The following is a 15,510-nucleotide window of genomic DNA, read 5'->3' as shown; positions in this document are numbered from 1 at the left end:
CATATGTATGGTAGTATCAAAATTTGTTAATTATAGCATACATGCATGTAATAACAATTATGTCATAATACTATGCTGGTACTATATGATTGTGTAGGATGGGCCTGATCTTGTTCCTACTAGGAGTAATAACAAAGCTCCCACTGACTTTGTTGAAAATGGAATTAGACCTATTGAATGGCTAATATCTCATGTTGTGAATTTTTAATGTTTTACAGGAGGAAGGAGAAATAATCTCATAATGCCATCTGCCAGCTTTGAAGCTGAATGGAATGGACTATGTCAGTTATAGGGAGGGCTGTCTTTAAAGTGACTTTGCTGTTTATTGGTCTTATTCTGGCTTTCTGGTCGCTTGATAACAAACAATTCTTTGTGCAAAACTGCAGCATGTCAAATTTTAACAGGTTGGTAAAACTTAAGCATCCAGTTAATATACATTTGCTCTACACAGTATTTAAATGAAATGGCCACTTACATTTTTTCCTTCTTCAGGCTTTGGTTTTAGAGAAGTAGGGAGAGATATGTATTTGTGAACAGAGATGAACAGTAAGTTTGAGGTATAGGACTTCTGAAATAAGTAGTTTGTCTTTTCAGATAGATACTATGGTACTTGTAAACTTATAAAAGAAAATATACATTTGGTTTTTAATAAACTATACATAACCCACCCTCTTTAGTTAATAGGTGCACCCTGGGTAATGTCTGTGAACAATTACATCTTTTGTAATTAAACCACCTAAACATTCAATGTCAAACACCTGACTTCAAGCTTCCCAGGCAGGAAAGCAAAGAATGTTGAACAGGAGACCACGTACACTCCACACCTAAATCCAGACTTTGAGAGCCCAGTGAGGAAATTCCGACAGAAATATGAACTTGAACCAGCTAATACAGCATCCTAAGTAGGGAGAAAGTTTCGGATCAATTAGATTAAACCCATTGGTATATGTAAATTCAGTGTCAGACTATGAAGTCCCATAACAGTGGAGCTATACGGCAGGCCCAAAGAGGTAATAAAGCTTCTCTGTTCCAGATACAAGTTCATAGGTAAAACTGATTAGGGATTTTTTGATGTGCCGATTTTTTTTAATCAGAAAATTCCAGTGCATCAGAATTGAAACTGTTTTTCTTCCATGCAAAGGGAGGCCTTGGCAAATTTCCCCTTTCAAAACCTTTTTGGAAAATAGTTAAAAGTCACAAAAAAAATCCTTTTTTTGATATTTCAGAGTTAAAAAGGTAGATTTTTCATTGGTTCTAAAGGGATTTTTTTTTTTAATTAAAGTGATTTTTTTCAAAAAACCATTAAAAAAGTACAAAATGGAAGGGAAATGTTTCGGAATTACCAAACAAAACATTCTGATTGATCCAACTGAAAGTTTTAGGTACTTAGTTCATTAACATTTTCCATATTTCAGCTTTTTGTGTCTCCAAGTTTGTCTTGTAAAACTATTTCCTATCCAGCTCTCCCCTACTCTACTTCCTCCAAGAACACAAAATTAAATCTGGCCCTAATACATATCACATCTTCGTACCAAGACATTACTACTCCAGGTCTCCAGTCCCATGAGCGAAGATGATGCATTGGCACATGATTCTGTACTAGATAACACCAGATGCCTTTGACATGGTATTGTCTAACTTACATATGAATGTTGTGCTCTGTAGAGAAATGGGAAGGCTTCAAGGGAGTGCTGCTTGCCAACCCCTTTCCATATGATGACATTTCTTCCAAAGGGAACCCTAGATTCCATCATTATAAAGCACGGCTGCATCTCCCCATATGCTTAAATAACACAATTACTATTTCAATCTATTTTTAAAGCTTCTAGGTGGATATCTACACTTTATTTTCTAAACATAATAATGTTTTGGGTTGCTTTTATTAATGGAGATCCTGACAGGGCATTTGTACAGCTCGTTGACTATAGCTGCTAATGAATACAAAAGGAAAAACAAAGCCAGCTACTGACAGACAATATTAACTACTTTAATGTAAATTATTATTAGTTCTTGTCATCGTATATATGACACAGCATTAAACAACTCTTTTACTTGCGCAGGCATCTGAGCAATATTTTGTCTTCTATGTGTTTATGGCAGGCAGCATCTCTCAGATAGGGTATGACTATCCAGCAGCCCTCATTCAAGCAAGACTCTCATTGACTTCTGAGATAATTTTGTGTGCAGGACCAGTCCTTACTTTCTCTCCTACAGGTAGAGGATCTTGGGGTTTTCCTTTTGTTCATCACAGATATTTAGTTTTACCTTTCTGACTTCTTTCAGCACTTGTTGGCGAGGATGCTAACAGGCGGGCAAGTATTATCCTTGGGGGATAGTCACAGTAAATTGCAAGAAAAGTCATAGTCTGATCAGTAGTGGGGGATGCCAAGTCCATGAAACCATAGTGGAAAAATACTTAAATAGATCATGTTACTTCATGTGGCTTGCTTTAATTTGCAAGTATACTGTTCTCAGCCATATCCTACATATATTTAAAAGACCTGTTGTCGCCCCTGTAGATTCACTGCAGCAGCAAATAAAAGCGGGTACTGTGGGTCCTCTGATGTTCTTTCTAGAAAAGCAGCAAGAGCACAGCACTGCAGAGTTGCCTCAATAAAGCAATTAAGATAGCTTCCTGACTTCCTTCTCCAAACCAAGAAGAAGGTGGAAACAGTTACTGTTGTGTGACTAACTATTCGTGTCTGACTTCTCACAGTAGCCCTGGTAGTTTATACTTTAACTTGGCAGCTTTTTAAGGCTGTCAGTGAAATTATTTCAGCCGGTTACTATCACATTGCATGTGCAAAAATCCTGCAAGCTCATAACTCATATATTTTTTTAAATATAAATAGAATCTATGATTCCTGTGATAGCCATGATAAACAGCTCTAATTATCCCTGACTGGCAGAGTGGGTTTCATCAAAGCATGCACAATTATTATTTGTCTGACTGCAATGCCCATGAGCCCAAATAATGTCCTGAAACCACACTGTGCAAGCCACTATATGAAACATGGTCCCCGCAACAAACAGCTTACAGCTGAAGTCTAAAACAAGACATACATAGTAAAGAACAAAGAAACAATGAGTCAGTTCAATAGGCTGTAGTTGTAGCATATCATCAACTTGAATCTTTTTCAAGTTCTTTACAAGCATCAAAGCAAAAGAGAGTTTTAAGGAGGGATTTGAAGAAAGAAAAAGAGGTAGCCATGGACATTTGCAGGAAGCTCAAGCTAGCTATGAGCAGGAGCATGAGAGAAAGCATGAAAGTATTTGAAAATCTATGAAGTGGGTGATGGAAGCAGGGGATGAAGTGGGTGCCACAGGCTAATTAGAGGTGTGAACTGGTATCTTAGTACAGAATGAGAGACAGTAGACAGGAAGGGATAGACTGTGAAGGACTCTGAATATGAAGAACAGTAGCTCAAGTTTGATCATGGGCTTTTTTCGAGCGTCTCATCTTGTATATTTGTTTTGACCTCACATATTATTCTATTAACCTGACACCAGACAAATCTTAAGCCCTATCTATTCCAATTGAAGTCAGTAATAAAGCTTCAGTGGGAACAGGAGCAGGCCTTTAGTCTCAGCCACCTCTACTCAAATTGAGTAATGTTTTTCTTGTAAAGATCCACTCAGGACAAGTAATGATGGCAGACTTGGGCTTTTCATGCCAGGTGCAGATATTGGAGAGTCCTCCTCTACAGATATAGGATTTTTTTGGTTGGCTCGTTTTTGGTTTTCTGATTTATATTGTTTTCCAGATCTTCCTCTGCAGCTTTCTAATCATTGTTGTCAAATAAAATGTAAACTCCTGAAATTGTACATCCCCGAAAAATAAGAAAACAGACTTTCAGTCCAGCCTTGTGATGCATCTCATCTTCACTCAGTATTCCATAAAGGGTATTCATGATCATTCTCTCTGCCTTTTTAATGGTTTTTTTTTCCCCAGGCTACTGCTTCATGTCAGTTAATCTGTCAAAAAGGTCTATTTGCAGATTAACAGGTGAAATTCATCCAGAGGGCCAGCTCTTTTGGGGTTCATGTATGGTGCATAGGTCTTGAGCTGGGCTTCTGCATAGGAAAGAATTTGCCTTTTATAGTGCTGCAGCTAGACTATCTCAATTTGTCATAAGAGCCCCAAGTAATTGTTCTCTTTAGCCAAGTCCTAGTTACCTATATGACAGCCCATGCATGTACAAACTTCAGACTGAATAAGGCCAAGCAGATCACTCAACTGTCGCATTCGAGTCTTGATGCACACACTGGTTTGCAACTTGTAAAATTAAGTTAACTCTCTAAACAGATAGTTCCCTATAGTTATCTAAGGAGAATAAGATTTGGTAGAATCACTGATTTTAAAACTTCTATTGTTAAGTCTAAAGCTTAATACTGACTTACAGTTATAGTGATTTGTTTAATGATCATCTGTCGGTCACATTTTGCACTTTTATTTAAAGCATGTTGCATTAATTTATCATTTTAAAAAATAAAATACGACATACTGCATTTAGCATTTTGTTCCCTTTTCTCAGTCTGGATTTTTAGTGCTTCTAAAGGGAATAAAATAGTAATTTATGTCAAAGATGTAATGTTTAGTCTGAGAAATGAGGAATCCAACTATGCAGGTCTTTGTTTTCCTCCCAGGTATTATTTTGTACTTTATAAAAACAGCCCTATCTTCTAACAGCTCTCAGACTGTCATTTCTTATGTATGTCAACTTTTCCCCGCCAGAATGTGTCATACTTCTTCCAGGTCATTTATTCTGGGCATTTTTACATGGTTATAATTGTACTGTACATCTTGTAGCCCAGGGGATGATTAATACAGTCATTTAAGTTATATGTCTTTCTTAATAGCATGCACAATAGGCATGCGTCAATTTGCAGGGAAGGAACTTTTCAGCCTTTGGCTTGGGATTTCACCTCTACTTTCAGGATGCTTCACAGAGAGGCAGACATCTGGCATGGATGGGGTGAGGAAGCAGCAGATAGAATAAAAAATGAAATGGCAGTGTAGAGGAAGACACCCTTTATGTGGAGTCCCCTTTTTGGCTTGGAAGTTTGGAGACCCTCTCTCTTCTATTTCTGTGGGCATACAGAGGTAGATCAAATACTTCCTCTCTTCCCTTTGAGGGAAGATTTAGGATGAGATTCAGTCTTCATTCCTGCTACCCAGGGCAGTGACACCATCATATTTTAAGATTGAATGGCAAGAGAACTGTTTTTTTTTAATCTGACTGTAAAGAATCATGTACAGCCGTGGTATTGTGCAGTAACAACTATTTTTTCTATGACATTTTGCAGGTTGTGTCTGGGTGACAAGACAATCCTTTAAAAATGAAAAAGTTCACGCTCTTTGATTTTGTAAATGATAATTCACTGCAAATTGGAGAGACCTCATGGATACAGGATCTTCCTAAGGATGACGGTGAACTAGAAAGGCTTCTGAAGCTAAATGAACATGTGCTAGTAAACTGGCCTGTGGGAGAAAGAAAGACAGAGAATCATCTTGTTAAAGTTATATACATGAGTGGTGAGTGCAGCTACAAAGCATCCAGTTTATAAGAGATTTATTTCAATTGTGAGATCTCACTTGCTAACTTTTGCTAACTCCAAAAGTAGCATCATCTGCTTGGGCATTTTTTTCCTCCACTTCAGATGACCCTCAAGAGCTGGTTGAAATGATGCAAAAGATATTGCAGGCAGATGAAATCACAAAAATACAAGTGCTTGGAAAAGGCAAGAGAAAGAGGATTGAGATGATATTCTCAGAGAGTGAAGACAGTGACCTGGATAAAGAGCAGGTGCGTTATCAGTTTCTTTTTTGATACTGCTGTGCCTGTATTATAACAGACCAGGCGCGCGTGCACATGTGTGTGTGTGTTGGCCGTTGGGATCAAAGCAATCTTTTTATCGTGTCCTGGCTCAGTAACCCATCATGGTAATTGTTAACCTAGGCCCATATCTTCTCTCTATCCATATTAAAAGTTGTAGAACAATAAAAAGGTGTGTGATATCCTGCATCTTCCCCAATGAGAAATAGATGCAACAACTCTGTTAGGGACAGGGATCATGGCTTTTGACACTTGTGCTGAGGCAGTAGCAAATCCAGGAACAGGACAAGGGGCACTGCATCCCCCTGCTTTGGCTGTACTGGTCATGCACAGTAGGCTCTGAGCTCACTGCCTGGTCAGCATGAGCTCCTGCCAGAGCCCTGCATGAGTAGTGAGCTCTGAGCTCACCAGCTGAGCAAGACAGTCAGGCCAGTGCCCCTGCTTTCAGGTGAACACTGCTGCTGTTTGCCCTTTCTGTCCTTCCCCCTACCCACTGAATTCAGCAGCAGGGGAATGGAGGCAATGAGCATCGGTGGCAGCACTCACACCCTGGGCTCTGGAGCCATGCAAAAGCAGATGTTCTGGATAGACCCCAGGCTGAGCGCTCACTTGCAATACAGCCAAAGCAGGGGGCCATGCTGATGCCACTGCATCTCCTTTAAATTTGTCCCTGGGTTAAGGTCTGCAGTGCCAATGCTCAGAACACAGCACTCAGAAGTTCTGTTGGTCTCAGAACTAACAAAAGGATCCAAGCATTTTTTCTAATTTTTGTAAAGCCAAAACAAATGAATGTTTGTAGTGTGTACTGAAGTCTTATTATGGAACACACTGTGTAAGTTTAAAGGTATTGTTATGCTGTTGTTTTCAGGGGAAAATTATGAAGAGTATAAAAAGAAAGAAATCATTGCAGGCCTCTGCCTCTGCCAACATCCTGAGTCAGCTTGAAACATCTTTAATTAACAAGCAGGTAAGTATCTTAATTTAAGTATTTTTAGTCAGTAAGTAAAACACACCTAATGTTCATTTTTGTTAAGAATAATTTATTTTAAAATATAAGTACATGTAATGCTCATGAAAGATCCTGTTTTAGTAGAAAAGTATATAGTGCTTGAAAGATGTAAATAAATATATGCGGTAGGTACTGTTAGCACTTACTGTGTTAGTTTGTTTTGAGTATAAATATGATCAGTGTTCATCACAGTTGATTATAAAAGAGAATCCCATGCTTTAGCCAGGCTAATAATAGATGCTTTAATTTTCTGTTGTTGTTTCTTTAGGTAGCCCTATTTCTTTCTTTATTTTCAGAGAGAACCATATTCTGGAAATGCCTTTCTGTACAGTGAAAGCAGCAGTGATGATGAAGAACCCTTGTTTCAACTATCCAAAGTGGAACTGTGCGCCAAAATAAAAAGTCTAAAAAGGAAGTTGACAGACACAATGAGAGAAAACTGCCGTCTCAGGCAGTCATTGGTCATGCTTCAAGGTAAAGTTTGGGAAAAGATCACTTTTTGATGAAGAAAAGAGCTTTAAATGTATAAAGGCCCTTACTTTAAGAGAATTTTAAGGGAACTGTGGATGCTTAAGCACCTGTCAAGCTCAAACTTCAAATTAGCACAAGAGTCTAACAACACAGAGGCATGTAAAGCAGAAGGTAGGGCAGTGTGGAACCTGATTGCCTCATTCAAAGAGTCGTGAGCTTTTGCAAGCTAGTCTACTTTGTTAGATACTGTAAACAGACTTGGAGAGCTGGGGTACTAAACAGAAATAAATAAGATCATTTAAGGACAAACAGGGCACATCTACACAAGATGCTTACTGCGGAGTAGACTAATTAGCTCCACAGTAAATCTCTCATATCTACACGTGCAGGGCTATTAGGCTGGAGAAAACTAATACACTGTGCAGCAGGATACTACTTGTAAATGCAAGAGGGGAATAGGTTAAATTCTCTTAAACAGAGACCAAGACATCACAGAGTTTAAAGACAGAAAGGAACTTTTAAATTGCACAAATTATTCTGTATAGAACATTTCCATGTGCTTTCCATAGGCTAAAGTTGCATAACTCCAGCCAACTCCAGCAGTGACTCTACTGGTTAATTTAATTAAACTTATTTTTAGACAAGTGTTCTTGATAACTTAAGATATCCCCTGCTTAGCCCTGTATCTTGAATTCTAATTACTCTTTCTTGAATCAAATAATGTCTTACATTGATAACCCTTACCTAGTTCAGGGTGACAGCTTGTAGTTTTTTTTATCCAAGCTATTATACATTTGCTTCCTATAAATGTGAACTATTAGTCATTTTAGGGCCCTTTTCTGTATTCTCTTCTAATTAGTGTTTCTCTTGGTCTAAGGAAGCCAAGACTGGAAGCAGTAGTCAAAACCTGACTTGTGATTTGCTGTTGCAGGCTGACCCAGTTCACTGTGTACCTGCTTGTCTCTCCTTACCCCTATATTTCAGTCTTTTCCCACCCAACTTGTATTAGATTATTTTTATCCAAATCTACTAGTAGCATTTTTTCATGTTTAATCTGATTTTGATAATGCGTATCTAGTTCTTTCATATATCTAGGTCTGTTTTCATCTCGAGTGTTCCCATTTCCCCCTTGCTGTATCTTTTGCTATTAATTTAATTATTGTTCAGATGGCTTAATCTTTATCACTTAGTGTCTCATCTGATCAGGCCTTACCACTTTGCAGATTTGTACTGTTTTTGCAGGACTTGCATAAGTCTGTGAAAAGAAAATATTAACCAAATAGGGGGACATGTTATAAGACATCTACTCTGTAGATATCCAGAGGGCTAAATGCTGTCCAGACATAACAAGATCACTCCACTGAAGTGAATTAAATTGGACTTGTTTCCAGCCCTTTAGAATTTGGGCCATACTCATGCAGCACTTTGAGAAAAAGTGAAGTAGAAGAGAGACATCAACCATCTGAAGAGATTTGACTTAGCATGTTGCTAGTGCTAGAAACCTAATCTGTACTGTGGCCTTTTTGTTTTGTTCTTAGGGAAGTAAATGGTGGGAGAAAAATGAAACACAAACATTATCCTAATGGCACTGCTGGCCTAAAATGATACCAAACCTCTTGTTCTCTTGCTTACTCTAAGAGGAATTTGATTACAAAAGATGCATCAAGCTGATGTACAAATACATCCAAAGTAAATAAGCTTTAATGAGTATTCTTAATGATGACTGTCTTTCCAATTTCAGTGTTGCCACAGGCAGTAACACATTTTGAGGAACTGGTAGGTATGGCTGAGGCACTGCTTAAAGGAGGAGTGACCACATCTACATCCAGCCTTCATTCACAGACTGTCTGGAAAGCATCCAGCAATTCTTTAGCAGATTCATACACAACCATCCACAGTAACTCAAATTCACCAATAGCTTTAAATGTGGAGGACGAAGAGCAACAGACTGAGAAACAGGTTGGTTAAAAGCTTATTTCGGTAATAAGAATTAAATCAAACGATGTGTTACAAGCTTTATAAGTAATGTAAAGTAAGCATCAGGAGTAGGTATTTTATTGTTAGACCATATCTAGAAAAAATGAGGAACTTACTAATAAACTCCTCCTTTTGCATAAGAGGTTTCCTTAGACATACTTAACAAAATTCAGTCTTCATGTATGCTCCTGAGCTACCGCGACTTCAGTAGAGTTGTATGAATGTAACAGAGGGCAATGTGTGGATAACTGTAAAGAAAATACTGTTTCAACCCAAAAAATAAATGATGCCCTTGGGCATACATATGGAACTTCTATTGACTTAAGATATATAAAAGGAAAAAATGACTTTCAAATGACAGTTTGTTTTTTAAAGGCTGCAGCTTTCTTTCCAACCATAGAGAGAGAAGGGTGTCTTTCTGCCCTGTTACAGAGATTGGCCAGATGTCAGAGGGAATTATTCTTATCTTGCATTGAACCATGTCTCATATTCTCTACAATAACAATAGAGCATTATTGATAAGTCACAGGCAGAGTTTGTAAGAAAAATATCATTTTAAAGATTTAACTAAAAAGAATAACTCCAGTATCCTCTACATTTATAATTTACATGAGCATTTCTGTGTAATGAGTCGTCCTAGTTGGTACAAATCATCCATAAGGATTGTTAACTGCAAGCACAGAATTGGGGAAATCTATTAAGAATTATCCAGTAATGATGTTTTAACTGAATGAAACAACTATTGTGACAAAAATCAACCCTTGCTTCTCCAAGTCAACGCAGAGACTAATGTTTTTTTAACAGGTCCTAACCCTGCCTCTAGACCAATGGTCACTAACTAGTAGATATCGATACACCGGTAGATCTTGGAGCCTCTTGGAGTTGATCCAAGGCTGGGGTGGGGGGCTGAGTGCCCACGTGTATACACGCACGTACCCCAGCCCAGCAGATCAGTCCATGGGGGAAGAGAAGGGCCGGGGGCTAGATTGAGGCCCCCTTGGTGAGTAACAGTGCCGCAGAGGCAGGAGCAGGGGTACGTTGAGTGGTGCCCTGACTGGGTGGGACTTACCTGCTGGGGAGGCGCACCCCCAAATAATTTTTTCTCCCTCTGCCTTGATCTGCCCCCCCTTTCCTCCCCACAGACTTACCTGCTGGGTGGAGTGGGGGAAGCAGGGTGGCATCAGCACACAGTAAATCTTGGGTTGCTTTTAAATGCCAAAGGTGACTCCTACTTAAAAAGGATGGAGACCACTGCTTTAGACTGACTTAGCTCAAAGTTGCATGCCTAAGTTTTGGGGAACATTAATACATGGATTTCTATATGTAGTACATACATTATACATTTTATACCTTAGATTTCATGCCTAGATTTTGGAACTCTTTGAGCAGTAAAGGCTCCTATTGGTAAGCATGTACTGAAGCTAATATTTCAAGTGAAACTGCTGGGAGTGCTTGATAAAGTGTTCCCTAACATGAGTAGAGGTCCACAGTCTGGCCCTCGCATGCATCTGCAGGAAGCTATCTTGCATATGCAGTTCCAAAGTTTGAGGTTTGTACACCTTGGGCGTACATTTGTGAGCACACAACTGCAAAAGCTACTTTTGAAAAATGTGTTCAGAGATGTTAGGGGCTGAAAGGGACCTCTTGAGATCATCAGGTCCAGCCCCCCTACACTTGGGCAGAAGAGACTGCTGGGGCCAGATGACCCCAGCAAGGTGAGTGTCCAGAAGTTTTTTGAAGATATCCAGAGTAGGTGATTGTACCACCTTTGGGGAAAGTCTGTTTGAGACCCTGGACACTTGAGGATGTCCTTATTTATAATCTAAAGCAGTCTTCTAGCAATTTGTGACAGTTAGTTCTAGTCTTCCCCTAGGTAGCCCTGGTGAACAGATGTTCTCCCAGTCCTTGATGTGAGTCCCTTATGTACTTATAGGCTGCCGCTAAGTCCCCTCCAAGTCTTCTCTTCTCCAGGCTGAACAGACCCAAGTCTCTCAGCCTCTCACCATATGGCTACTCTCCATACTGCTAACCATACATATATCCTTTGGACTCCTTTGGACTCTCTTAAGCTTCTCTACATCTTTCCTGAAGTTTGATGCCCAGAACTGGACACTAGGGCTGTGCGAAGCTTTGGGTGGTGATTCAGTTTGAAGGAGATTTGGCCTGAGTCAGTGGCAGAATCTCCAAATCCAAATCAAATCAGGGGACTGTCATGAGATGGGGTCCTCAGGGCTGACAGTGATACCCCTAAGTCCCCTTGATCATTTCAGTCCAGCCCAACAGGCACCCTCTTTCTCACCTGCCATGTCTTTGCTCATAATTATGATATAGGGAGGCTGCCCTTGATCCTGTTGTCTGAACACAGTCCTGTGGGACCCCCCTGAACCTCGTGAGTTCTTGGAACTTGTTTTGGATCCTGCTCAAAACAGGTGCCTCTTGGGACACCCTCAGCCTTATGGGCTAGATGCGTGGCTTCAAAACCACCCCTTTACCATGCCCCAAACCTCACAGATGTCATACCAATGCTGTCTCCTTGAGTTGTGGCCTCAGCTTAGTCCAGCCTCTGCAACTGTGCCCCCTGGTGCTGGGATCTGCTCTCCCCCTTGTCACGGCACCCACACTGGTGCTGGGGTTTCCCACACTGTAGTGGGTTCCCAGTGAGGCCTCCTCCTTCCCCAACAGCCTCAGCATGATCCGCCGGTATTATAAAACAGCAAACAAAACATGAGCCCCTGGGCTACAACATAACACAAAAGTTCAGGGCGTGCTCTGCCCCTTTTAAAAGAATCCAACATCTTCCCTGGCACTGTCTAGTAGGCAAGGGTACCTCATTAGTCCTAAGTGCAGCATATCAGGTAGTTGTAGCGTCTCTGGGCGATTCCTCCCTGGAGGCTTCTTCCCCTTCAGCTGCTGGCAGGGAACTGAACTCCCTAGTCCCAGCCCGGGGTTATATAGCGCCCCCCCCCCCACCCCCCTCCCCCCACCTGACCAGGTGCAGGTGCAGGCTAATTTGCTCATTAGCCTTTTGCCATGGTAACCTGCAGCTGGGCTCCTGTCTGGCTCTTTGGGCTCTCTTCCCAGGCAATTTCTGCTCTTACAGGAGCAGGCACCTTAGTGCTCTGCGACAGGGACCAATTAAAAGGTCCGAATCGATTCAAAAGGTCTCCGAATCTTCAGAAAAGATTCGGAGAGCTTTGATGATTCAGGCAGTCCCTAATGGCTACAGCAGGGAACTGCAACCAGAATCCAGACTGGTAAGTACTAGGGGCTGGGAGAGGTGACCATGGGGGGACACCTTTCAGCCCCCAAGCCTCCCCCAGTTCCCCCTAGTCTCCCAGCCCCCCCACAGGTGCCCCACCCACTCCAGCTCCTGGCCCTTTAAAAAAAAGCCCCAACTCACCAGGTGCTGCTGGGCGGGGTGCGATCCCCACTAGCCCACACTGCATGGGGGGCTCTGCCACAAGCCTCCTGACCCTCCCCTTGCTCCTCCAGCCCCCTCACTGCTGCCCCACCCGTCCCAGCTCCAGCCCTTTAAGAAAAAAAAACAACGGAGAAAAGGCCCGGGACTCACCACTTCTGCAGTGGCCTCGGGGTTTTGCGGGGGTGTGGAAGAGCCCCCCATGTGATGCAGGGCAGTGGGGGGCAGCAGGGGTCACCCCTCGCCAGCAGGAACAGTGAGTGCAGGGGTTTTCATGGGTTTTTTTTCTTCTTAAAGGGCCGGAGCTGGCCCAGGCGGGGCACCCGTGGGGGGCAGCAAGGATTGCCACCCCACCCAACAGCACCCAGTGAGCTGGGGCTTTTTTTTTCAAAGTGCCAGGAGCTGGGGCAGGCAGGGCAGCCATTGCCCGGCTGGGAGAGCGGGTGGGGGATGGGCCTGGCTTGGATGATTCGGAGATCTGGCCAAATAGATTCAGGACAGTGATTCAAATCACCAAGCCTGTAAGCATGTTGTGGGTTGTTTCTCCCCACGTGGAGCACCTTACACTGATGATGTTCAACACTGAGCAGGTTTTGATATGCCCACCTTACAAGCCTATCCAGTATCCCCATCCTATCCTCCAGCTTGACCACAGTCCCCCATAATTTGGTGTAATCTGCTAACTTCGCCAGTCTGCTTTTACACCCAAATCCAAATAATTAATGAATATATTAAAAAGCACCTGTCCGAGTACTGAACCGTGAGGTGGCACTGGTCACCAAGCGCCATCTTGACTCAGTTCCATCTATTATTACGCTCTGGGTCCTGCCTTGGAGCCAGTTTCCTAGCCAGCAGACTGTTAAACAATATTTTTATAAGTGTTGCAAATAAAAATACAGAAACGTCCCTTTTAAAAAGAGTAGGGTTTCATATGATTGGTTTTTTTATAATGATTGGAACAGTCATGTCTATGACCAATTTTATTTTTCAGTTTAAAATTGAAAAATGGCAGATTGCCCTTTGTAATAAGAGCAAACCTCAGAAGTTTATAAATGATTTGATGCAAGCACTTTATACACATGAGTATATGGCCACGCACAGTCTAACAGGGGCAAAGTCCTCCTCTTCAAAGGATAAAGCAGCAAAACCAGCTATGAATCAGAATGAAGTTCAGGAAATAATAGGTAATCACTTGTTTACATAATTATATATATGGCACTGTGTTTTTTCTAGTTATTGTTTCAAGAAATATTAGGATTGAATATGCATTTGTATTTCTTTGTATATTTTCACAGTTTTAATCTAATTTTTGTTACAAATGCAGTTAGCAGAAAGCAAAATAATATCTGTTCCCAATATGTGGATTTTGCATCTTATTGATATTTACTTTTAAACATTTATGTGGCACAATAATGGGTGCTGCCAGAGAAGTCAAGGCATCTTAATATTGTTCTAGAAGTTTGAGCTCAAGTCTTACTCTGGACTTGGGTGAGAAGATGTCGCCAGTTTGCCCTAAGGAAGTTGTGGATCTCCTTCACTGGAGGTTTTCAAAAAGAGGCTGGATAGGCATGTATCTAGATTGGTCTAAAAAAAAAAATGGATTCTGCATTTGTGCAGGGGATTGGACTAAATGACCCTTGAGGTCCCTTCCAATCTTTTGATTCTATGAACAGAGGGAAAGAAATCATGTAAGGTCTGTTTTGTAGTTGTTGAATGTTATGAGTTTTGACATTTTTAAACTGTGCTTCAAGTGAAGTGAGAAGGGAGATGTGGAAGACACAGGAAAGACAGCAAGGCAAACGAAATGGATTTAAAGGTAGGAAATGCTCGCTGCACAAGAAAAGAGTAATTAATTCCAGGTGGAAAGAGTAACATGAAAAAAACCCAGAGGTCAGAGAGGAAGAGGAAGAGAGAAAACACCTAAACAGGAAAAGTAAGTAGAATGTAGGGAGAGTGAGAGGATTTGGAACTGGGCAGTCAGATATGAGACAGAACACCTCTGCACACAATTCCCTAAGCAAAGATGAGGATCTTGAAATGTATGCCAAAAGAGTCATGAGGCCAGTGAAAGGACTGAATGAGATGGTAATATATTTATCATGACAGAGTGGTAGTTGCCAAATGGCCTAGACTGCAGTAGGAAAAGATCAATTTGGAAGGGCAAAGAGAAGTTTACCATAGTTGGGGTGAGAGAAATATATGGCATGAACCAGCATTTTAAAAGCAAAGATGGAGAGGAAGGAGGTGAATGTTTGAAGGAATGATGACATAAAGAAAGTAGCTACTGTTAGGTGAGAAGTCAAAATCCCAAGGCTTGTTTGTTAGCATTTGTGGAGCTGTCAAAAATGAGAGAGGGAAAGTATTTAAAGAAGAATAGATTAGAAGTTCAGGATTTTTTTCCATGTTTAGTTTTTTAAAAGTGGTAGGACGTCTGTAATGTTGTATCAGAGAACTAGGAAGCCTGAACAGATAGGGTTGGTACATTCAATAGTCATTAGTAGGGGCAGGAAGTGCCAGTGAGTAAGGTGAAAAAAGAAAAGGGACAGACACCCCCTGCCCAAGAATTACTAGCAGAGAGTGGAAGGATAAGATAGAGGATATAACCAAAGGAAACACTGACAGACAAAAATGAGGCAAGAGCAACTAAACGCGTTCAAGAAGCAGTATGAAGGAACAGTGTGGTGGTTGATGGTGTTGAAGACAGCAAAGACTGAGCACTTGGAGAGGTGGGAGATTTGTAGAGTCAAAGTCGGCAGAAAGTCCATGGAGGAACTAAAGAAGTGTGGCCAGAGGCGATG

The 15,510-nt window shown here is 41.2% G+C and overlaps 1 protein-coding gene across 3 annotated transcripts in view; it reads left to right on the top strand.

The window, feature by feature from the left end:
* The first annotated feature begins 1,325 nt into the window (after positions 1-1,325).
* The window catches only part of BEND6 (BEN domain containing 6), a 28,413-nt gene continuing 14,228 nt past the window's right edge, over positions 1,326-15,510 (top strand). For 2 of the 3 annotated variants that reach the window (XM_019520521.1, XM_019520520.1), the window contains exons 1-7: positions 1,326-3,903; positions 5,308-5,536; positions 5,662-5,807; positions 6,706-6,804; positions 7,143-7,320; positions 9,059-9,276; positions 13,704-13,896. In XM_019520521.1, the coding sequence (XP_019376066.1) occupies positions 5,341-5,536; positions 5,662-5,807; positions 6,706-6,804; positions 7,143-7,320; positions 9,059-9,276; positions 13,704-13,896 (1,030 nt within the window). In that variant the 5' untranslated portion in view covers positions 1,326-3,903; positions 5,308-5,340. Of the gene's footprint in view, positions 3,904-5,307; positions 5,537-5,661; positions 5,808-6,705; positions 6,805-7,142; positions 7,321-9,058; positions 9,277-13,703; positions 13,897-14,463; positions 14,646-15,510 lie in introns of all 3 variants that reach the window. The other variant, XR_002098087.1, reaches the window with a different exon arrangement.

This window comes from Gavialis gangeticus, unplaced genomic scaffold (genome assembly GCF_001723915.1).
Source record: "Gavialis gangeticus isolate Ggan-Ray unplaced genomic scaffold, GavGan_comp1, whole genome shotgun sequence".
Classification (NCBI taxonomy): Eukaryota; Metazoa; Chordata; order Crocodylia; family Gavialidae; genus Gavialis; species Gavialis gangeticus.
Note: the sequence above shows the minus strand (reverse complement) of the source record. Positions and strands in the feature narration are given on the sequence as shown.